Below are 10,059 nucleotides of genomic sequence, written 5' to 3'. Positions count from 1 at the left end.
CAAGCAGTTCTCTGACACTGTCCTCGATTGACCCTGTTGTGTGAGAGTGCAACATTAATAACTGTTGACCACTAAGACCCACTGCTGCTTTAATGCAACATTCAGATCAAACTCTTTTAATATTTTTGATGATTATTATTATTAATAATAATACTATATTGTTGAATGTTGTGTGAAAGTGTTTCTATTATTAAACGTTTGGATTTGCCAACAAAATATAACAGATCAAATACTTAGAATATTTCTACATTTGATCATAAACAATCAGCAATGTGTCAGTAGTCAGTGACGATATTGTGTGATTCAGATTGCAAATTCCTGTCAAACGTGTTAAAGGGTTAATTCACCCAAAAATGAAAATTCTGTCATTAATTACTCACCCTCATACCGTTCCACACCTGTAAGACCTTCGTTCATCTTCAGAACACAAATTAAGATATTTTTGATACAATCCGATGGCTCACTGGGTGAGGAGTGTCTGTTTGTCTCTATCGATGGTTAGATGATCTCATCACAATTTTCAGTGCTTTTACTTTTTATCACAATCATGATCAGCTGCATTCTTAAAGAAAATATAATAATCATGTTAATTCCACTCATTCTTTATGACTGGAGTTAACATGGTTATTATATTTTGTAAAAATGTGCAAAAACTGCAATAATCATATTTGCCATTGTGTGGTAGTGCAAAATAAAAATAAAAAGACTGTTAATGTGGTGTTGACAGTCATGTCAATCAAGTTCTGGGGAATCTTGATCAACTGCGTTTGCAACAATTACTGGGAAAATCCACTGACAACTGCACTGCGGTGACTTAGAATCAGATAAGAATCATTCATTGTCTGGAATCCATTCTGGTGGTTTAAAATGTGCAAAAAAAACAGTGAACCTGACTATCAGGGTTGACTGCACAAACAAGAAAAGTACATCTCATGAGATGATCATACCATGCTGTAGATCAGAGTATAAAAGAAAGCATTGTTGATGTTGTTTTTTCTTTTCTTCATATTGGTGCCAAGTTAGTGCCAGATGTACTGTGTACATACTCAAACTTATACTTATTAAATGCAATAAATTAAAAATGAACAAAGCATTTATGAAATAAAATTTAAAATGCACTCCTGTTCATTGTTAATTTGCTTCTTCATAATACATAAACATGTGCATTTATTCAGCTTGTTAAAAATGTATTAGCATACGTACAATTTAATACTAACCTGGATTTGCTGTAAATGCTGTAACAGTGCTGATGATTCTCAGTTCATGTTCACATAATGCATTAACCTCTTCCTGTTTTGACAAAGGAGTATGTAAAAGATATATTACAGTTTTTCTCGATTGCTAACACACTGTAACTGATTCATTTGGCTCAATTTCCCAAACCATTCACTCAGTTCAAGACAACAACACATTTTGCCTATGTTTTCACACACATTACAATGTTTTCTGCAAAACTTTTCATTCAGAAGACACAAGTACAGATTATAATTAACTCAAGCTGTCAGAATGTATACTCCGTTAACAAATTTATCCATGCAAACATTATGTAGCAAACCTACTGACACACTAATCAGAATCTCAGGATAATATAAACAGGGCCACAGGTGAAAGTGTGTTTTGGTGAATGCATCCTAACACATGTGGGAGTGTCACTGAACAATGACTCTATTTATAGAGCTGCTTTACAGCAGAACTGAACTCTATCTATCTATCTATCTATCTATCTATCTATCTATCTATCTATCATCTATCTATCTATCTATCTATCTATCTATCTATCTATCTATCTATCTCTTTTTTTTTTAATGATGAGCTGCAGTGTGCAGGTGAGGAATGTGGAACATTTCTAAAGACTGTAAATGTTGCTCCTCCGGTAAACCGTTGAATATAGTGTTCACTTCCTTAAACTTTTCAAGAGCAGAGGTCAGAGCTGATTCTTTACTACAAATAAAATGATCGACCCATGGGATGTGCACATTCTATGAACGGAGCTGTGTCAATTCAAAGAAAATATAAAATATATACATATATGACAATTATTATGACATGTTCTCGCTTTAGGGAAGTACCAACATTTGTCTATTTGGCATGATTTTATGTGGTCTTTGTAAATTAGGTTCTATGATTAGTATTTGTTGCTGTTTCTCATTGTTTTTTCCCTTTATTGTCGATGTCCAAATATTAGACACCCATTTGACTAATGCAAACCTGCAAACTAGCATGCTGTTTGACAGTTTACTTTAGGGTTTAGGTTTTCAGGTGTTAGTTGCATTGTATTTCTGCATTCCTGTTATGATCTTGCATCTCACAAACCCCGTCTTATTTGACCACTGCCTGCATCGTTCCAGATGACTTAGGGATAAACTCTAATGCTTTTAATATAATCATTAATTATTTACAGTTCTTTACAATCGCTAGGACACATTTCTTAATACTTACTGTAGGTCATGCTTATGTCAGTTTTTCCAAAACTCTTCACACAGTTCTCCTAACCAAATTCAGTGCAGTTTATGTTTGCATTAGAGAACAAAATTATTCATTCGTTTCCCCTTATATATAGATAAACATGAGCATTCATTATAGATAATGAAATAATAATAAAAAAAGACTCTTGTGTAGGTGTTCAGTTACATCTAATTGCTTTGATGGTATTAGATTTTTTGGAAACACTTTATTTTACAGTGTCATTGTTACATATGCTACATGTAGTTACTATAGTAATAACTATAAATTTTAGTGAAGAGTTTTGAAAAAGTGACCTAAGTATTGAGAAATGTGTCCTAGCGACTGTAAAAAACTGTAAACTAATAATTAATTACCATCATTAAATTGACATGAATTTTTCCAGTGACCTTTGTGTCACTTGCTGGGTTTTTTTGTACATTTGCTTTTGGAAAAAAGTGCTAAACAAATCAAACTGACCTGTCATCATTAGACTCGTAATCTATTCAAGCACAAAGTGAAAGAATGTCTTTTTGAATGTAGGTGTACAAAAGGAAACTATCAGTTAAAATAACAAATATTTCAATGTCACATGAAAAACTGGTTTAATCTATTGTTGATAAATTACTTCTAGTTCCAGTAAAGGTCCACCCACAGTTATTAAAGGCACTGATGAGATAGTGAGAGCTGCAGTTCAGCATCACTGTATTGAGCTGCTGAAGAGAGAATCTCACTGAGTTTGCTCTGCAGCAGCATCTGACCTCAGGTAAAGATATTTCTGTTTTATGCCATTGGGCCACCAGCTTTTGATGGATCCAAATTATTGTGTAAAGTTTGGTCGTTTCTTATATTTTATAAAACTGACCTTTTATTTAAGTATCTGTGAATGTTAGTTGTTTTACAAAAACAGCTATATAAGAAACATATTTCATGTGTGTGCAGGTGGCGTTCGTCACAATGAGGTTTCTGATCTCACTGTGTGTGTCTCTACTGCTGCTGATTAATGGTGAGTGTTTTATAATCTGTCATGTAAAATGACTAAATATTTTCCCAATAATAAATAATTATGCTTTAATTGTGTATTTAACAGGTGAAATAATCAATGGACAAACAACAGGTACATTCATTCTTTCACTTCATCTCATCTTCAATTCATCCCTTGTTTCCCATTAAAAAATGTAGAAATAAAAGTAGTGAAAATAATTCACATATTGAAAGAGTTTTCCTGTTGATATAAAATCTCATAACATTTTAACACAAAAAAAATGATTGTAAAAGACTGTAAAAAATGTGACAGTTGGTTAACAGTAATTTCCTGTACTATATACAGGGAAAACTGTATTAGATCTAATCTTACATTTCAGTAAATACTGTTAAATTTACCATTTTCAAAAAAAAAAAAAAAAAAAAAATAATAATAATAAAAAAAAAATCTTATAATTTACAGTTAGAAACTGTAAACTGACATTCCCAGAATTTTTTTTTCTTTTCTTATCAGTTGTGTACATGAGGGTTTTATCATACACATTATGTTATTAAATAGTTGTTTCTTGCATTATTTTAAAGTCGTGTGTTACCATGGTGGTGTTTTCTGTCTATGAAACTGTGCAGCTTCTTTATATTAGTATTTAGCTCAGCTTGTGTAGTATTTAGCGACTTGTGATGTACTTTGTTTCATCTTGTCTTTCTCTTTACCACCAGTGTTATAATGGTGGATATCAGTATGTGTAAAATGTACAAAACAGTGTGGTTTTAGGAGCAGCAGTGCCTGGCTAATTCAGCATAATCTATATATATTCAACAAAACAATCTTGCAAACCATAAAGATTTATAAAAAGAAATGCATAAATGAAACTCAAGAAAATAGAACTCGCTCTGCACTCAGGGTGTAATGTTTTAGTGGAGGTGGAAAGAAGGCATACAGCAGGAGTGAGAATCTAAATGCAGTTTAATAATAGTTATAATCTAAGGTCTTTGTCCATACAGGCAGAGGGTCAAGCACATTTAATCAGTCCGTACATACACTCTATGAAGAGCAGACTCAGGAATAACAAAAAGAACACCAGAACTGCTCGAAATGCCAACAGAAAATAACAACCAAAACCAACAAGACTTCATAAAAAATACTGGGCAAAAGGCATTTAAATAGACAGGGTAATAAATGAGAAACAAGACACAGCTGAAACAGTTAACTAATAATAAGCAGGGGATACTGGGAAATGAAGTCCGGTAATAACAGAGCCTATAGAAACAATGAGGGACGAGGCTGCCATCTGCTGGCACTTAAGAGTACCGCAGCTGACAGATGTAACGGGGATAAAAAAAAAAAGGTGGAAAAATCCATTAACAATCAATGCAACACGTCCTCCCCTGCAATAATCTCACACACAACCAATATACCTTACACAGTGCACAACTGGTGTGCATCTTGAGACAAAACAATGACACTGACATATTTTAAGATATTGTAAGTGTCAAGAGTGTTTACATTAGTCAATAAATACATGTATGCATTTAATATTATATTCTCCTTATGGACGAATGGTAAAATTTTTGTTCAGGGTTCCAGAGATTTTGGGCTGTAATCCACCCTCGTATCATTTTTTTCTCATTAAAACCAAAGATGTTCATCAGTGATTGTATAACAAGAGCAGGGACACGTTTATGTGCACTTTGTTTTGTGATTTCACCGGAACGAATATAGAGTCTCCGCAACAGCGTTAAGCGATAGATTGAAGCGCTCGTGCATGTGAAGACTGCGCAGTAGCACCAAGAGAACATTGTTGCACCACTGATAACAGCGGCAACAAGCACTCAGCATTATTTCAAAAACAACAAATCCCAGCGCCACATCAGCTTGAATCAGCTTTTTAAAGAAATCAGTCAAATGCTTCGTTCCTGAATGAATCAGCCCTTTGAATGAATCTGTTGAATCTCAATGGCTGCATCAGAAAACTTAGGATGCTGACTTTTTGCTTCGCTGCCTTATAGGCAATGAGTCTGCAGGCAGCATTTATGCACGAATGTACCTCACGAACAAACCCTGCATTCCATTTAGAAGGGCTCATCCCTCTGCCCTAATACCTTCAAGGGGTTTACCCTCCAGAGTGAGTGCTTCGAAGGGATGAAGGGTATAGGAGTCAAAAAAACTCTTTTTTTGGAATGCATTTCTGCGTCATCTTAACGAGACAATCAAGGTAGCGCCTTAATTCGTCTTTTTTTTCCCCCTGGTGTACTCTTTGTATTAATAATACGTATTAATATACTGTAGTAACATTATAAGCTACTGTCGGTCTTTTATGTTAAATATAATGTATATTGTGTATTTGAAACATTTGAATGGACTGATAAAGGTAGTTGTAAAGTATTTTTGTTGAAGTACAATGTTGTTTTGACCATAATAATGTACCAAATCTAACTTGTATAATTATTACAGTAGTATAGAAAAATACTATACATACATTCATAGGTAAAATCGAACTCCGAGCCTCCTGAGTCCTGTACCCATTCTGTGACGTCAAACTTCCTTGTGCAAAGGATCGGGGGGCCCGAAGTGTCCATCAGTTGTACCCTTCGAAATCCTTCATTCCAAAGGGACCTTTGTAGTGGCCAGTTTTGAGCACTTCGGTTTGGAACGATCCTTCAATATGGCGGCCATGATTTTTTCCACTCCGAAGTGCCCTTCAGAGGGCGATGTATCCCGTTTGGAACACCCTGCATGTTTTTGGATGCAGCTAATGACTCACTCATTAATGGTGACTTGCTGCCACCTACTGGCAGTTTTAATTTCCAAGCCAATATCTATTGACAGCATACTCACAGAAATACAACAATAAATCATTTGCTGCTGCATAGACAAAACTGCAAAACAATCCAGTTTATGCTTGGACTCCACCAGATTATAAACAAACATGACGCTTAGTATTAACTGTATGAAGATTATTTTAATGTGGCTCAGACACACAAGCTTTTGAATCAACCACATACATTTAGCATTGCTAATAAACATTGCTCTTGAAAACGAATGCGTCATTGAGTAATACCGCTAAATATGGTGTACGCTGATAAAGCACAATGATCTGATGGGGTATTTTGAGCTAAAACTTCAGATCAAGACTGTTGGTGAGGACAGTCAAAAGTTCATAGGACATTTTCACTCAGGTTTGCACATAAAAAAGAATGGTTAGCACATTTATTTGTAATGTAACAACCTAGATAGCTGTGCTGAATTAAATGGTCAGTTCACCCAAAAATGAAAATAATGCCATTTATTACTCACCCTCATGCCGTTCCACACCCGTAAGACCTTCGTTCATCTTCGGAAAACAAATTAAGATATTTTTGTTGAAATCCGATGGCTCCGTGAGGCCTGCATAGCAAGCAATGACATTCCTCTCTCAAGATCCATTAATGTACTAAAAACATGTTTAAATCAGTTCATGTGAGTACAGTGGTTCAATATTAATATTATAAAGCGACGAGAATATTTTTGGTGTGCCAAAAAAACAAAATAACAACTTATATAGTGATGGCCGATTTCAAAACACTGCTTCATGAAGCTTTGGAGCATTATGAATCTTTTGTGTCGAATCATGATTCGGATCGCGTGTCAAACCGCCAAACTGCTGAAATCACGTGACTTTGGCGCTCCGAACCGCTGATTTGACACGCTGATTCATAACGCTCCGAAGCTTCATGAAGCCGTGTTTTGAAATCGGCCATCACTATATAAGTCGTTATTTTGTTTTTTTGGTGCACAAAAAATATTCTCATCATTTTATAATATTAATATTGAACCACTGTACTCACATGAACTGATTTAAATATGTTTTTAGTACATTAATGGATCTTGAGAGAGGAAATGTCATTGCTGGCTATGCAGGCCTCACTGAGCCATCGGATTTCAACAAAAATATCTTAATTTGCATTCTGAAGATTAACGAAGGTCTTATGGGTGTGGAACGACATGAGGGTGAGTAATAAATGACATTATTTTCATTTTTGGGTGAACTAACCCTTTAAAGGTGCAATATGTACGATTTTCTGTCCGCTAGAGGTCGCTAGAGGCCTATTCAAAACAAAGGCGTAGCTTGATGACGCCAAGTTTGAGCGCGGAATCTTGGGACATATGGTCTTCACATCATAGCCGATGGAAAACAGTTGGTATAGGATTCAGGAAGAACTCATGTTCATGGATGCAATTATTAACCTTACTGTAGTATGAAGCAGAGCAGGACCGAGTGTTGTGGGAGCTGAATGAGGCCGCTGGAGCGATTGCGCAACACGCGCCTCAGCGGAACTTTTATTATGCCACAGTCGCCGGCGCCGCTTCCGCTTTTCCGGTCATGAGTATGAGGTAACACAGCTCTGTTTAACATATTAGATACATTTGAGCATGTTGAAAATGATGTTATAACGTTACTCTGTGCGTTCACTCTGTGGCTGCTATGAGACACTGTTACACACTGCAGTAAGATAGATTGGTATTAGAATATCATATTAAATGCTGGATGGCTTGTGTTGATAAATGGCATGCAATTAACATATTTTATGATGGAGAAAATGCTGTATTACTGTTACTAAAAATAAAGCTGCATCTGATTATGCTATGTTAGCTACTTCACAAAATAGTGTTTTCCTCTGAGGCATGGTAAAGCATGGTACTCGCAAAAAATCAAGAAAATTAGATTTAAACAATACAACTAAACGTGTTGAGCTATATAACAATAATTTGTCTTCTGTCTATAAATATATCAAAACAGTTGTTCCCTTGTCTATTAAAACATGTAATATATTAAAGCGTCTTTGGTGTTTCCATGGTTTCTACAAAATAAAACCGGAAACCGAGGGTAACGCGGGTATGACGCAATTAACAGTTGACTCCTCACACGTCTCGGAGCCTTGGTTAAAATTGCAATTTTCTCATGATTTACAAATAGTTGGAAATATTTGGGATATTGTAAGTACTCAAGTGTACAAAATATATAACACTGGCCTAGTGGTTTTTGGATATTTTACTGCAAAATTCCTACACATTGCACCTTTATTGTTCAATGTTTGTCATGTGATAACACTGTAGCAAACTACTCTGAAACATTATTTGCTGCATATCATATACTATTTCACACTATTCTTAAAAAAATAGCAGGCAGTATGTAGTGAGTACTAGGCAGTAAGCAGTAATTTAGCGTGCCATTCTGAACACAGCCAAAGTAGACACGCAAACAGTCATTTACAAGATTACGTACTGGGACATAACAGGGACATACCAGTTGTTTTGTAAATATGTTTACATTTTTTACTGTATTTTTTACATAATTATTCTGGCAATCACAGCTTCAAGGTTTATTTTGTAAAATCAACAGAATTATTATTATTATTATTATAATTATTTTAACATTGATGCAGCAGACTCCAAAAGAAAGATTTTTTGAAAGTTTTTGCTGTTTCCTTTAAGTCGCAGTATGTTATTATTAATGTAATTTTCTTTCTTTCTTTCTTTCTTTCTTTCTTTATCACACTGCAGTTATAACAAATGTTTTGAGACAAAACCCCCAAACCATGCACAATGTGCTTTGAATTTGTTACATTTATGAACTGTACAAATCTCACACACTTGCTTGTTTTGTGTTCAGTCATTATAGTGAACCAAAGCCCTCACAATACACTCATGACAATTCCATACAAATGTGTACAGAATTAAAATAAGCTATTTTCGTCTTTGTTTCTCACAATTGTGACTTCGTTTTATATGTTATATCTCACCTACTGTGCAGGTAATTATATTTTCATGTCCATCTGTATATGCAAGAGTGTTATTTTATATTTAATAGTCTAATCATTATTAATATATATTTTTTCTTTTTTTCTTTCAGTTGCAAGCACCATAAACCCCACTACTGTTGTACCAGAGACAACCTCGGAAACTACAACCATGGCCATTACGACCGGTATATAATGTGCTTTATTAGTCTGGAAGATTATTTATTTATTTACCTATGGTTAATAGGAAATGTTATATATTACGGTTGCACACATTTTCCAATATTGCAAATATTGAGGTCCTTAGAGGACAAAAATGTCAGTGTCAAAAAAACTTGCATAAACATATGAAGCCTTAGAGAGCATAGACTTAAGTTTGGTCTCATTTTAAAGAAGACCCTTGGCAGATTATTGTTGAAGTGAAAAGGGTTAAAAAAAGTAATTATCATAAAACATTCTGAACTCAAAATCTGCTAGAAAATCAAAGCTGTAAATCTAAACAAGTTGTGTTCCTAATTTGAGGTTCATTGATACCTCAAATAGGGGAAAAAAAAAAAAAAAAAGAAAAAGAAAAAAATGAAGCATTTTAATTAATATTTTGTTTGGACGCGGTACCAAACTTTTTCCATTAGATCCCAGCAAAGCTCCAATGGTATAGACAGCTCTTGGATTTGTGATTTGTAGTACAATATAATTTCCCTCTCGAACATTACACACAGAAACACATGCACACACCCAATTTATTATTATTTTTTAATAAATTGCATACAAACCACACTCTGATGTCCATTCCAGCACACTCACACGATTATAGCTGCAAAATTATCCAACTGGCTTAATAACACTGCAGAAGCA

General features: G+C 34.7%; 1 protein-coding gene across 7 annotated transcripts in view; it reads left to right on the top strand.

Annotated features, from left to right (window-relative positions):
* The window catches only part of LOC127523249 (alpha-tectorin-like), a 124,152-nt gene that overhangs the window by 11,715 nt on the left and 102,378 nt on the right, over positions 1–10,059 (top strand). The window contains exons 1-4 of one of the 7 annotated variants that reach the window (XM_051913753.1): positions 3,108–3,208; positions 3,385–3,448; positions 3,533–3,559; positions 9,318–9,392. The exons of 1 other annotated variant lie outside the window; for it this stretch is intronic. In XM_051913753.1, the coding sequence (XP_051769713.1) occupies positions 3,400–3,448; positions 3,533–3,559; positions 9,318–9,392 (151 nt within the window). In that variant the 5' untranslated portion in view covers positions 3,108–3,208; positions 3,385–3,399. Of the gene's footprint in view, positions 1–3,107; positions 3,209–3,384; positions 3,449–3,532; positions 3,560–9,317; positions 9,393–10,059 lie in introns of those variants that run through there. 5 more of the 7 variants (XM_051913747.1, XM_051913749.1, XM_051913748.1 and 2 more) reach the window with 5 other exon arrangements.

This window comes from Ctenopharyngodon idella, chromosome 12 (genome assembly GCF_019924925.1).
Source record: "Ctenopharyngodon idella isolate HZGC_01 chromosome 12, HZGC01, whole genome shotgun sequence".
NCBI classification, from domain to species: domain Eukaryota; kingdom Metazoa; phylum Chordata; class Actinopteri; order Cypriniformes; family Xenocyprididae; genus Ctenopharyngodon; species Ctenopharyngodon idella.
The sequence above is the reverse complement of the archived record's forward strand: the minus strand, read 5'-3'. Positions and strand labels throughout refer to the sequence as shown.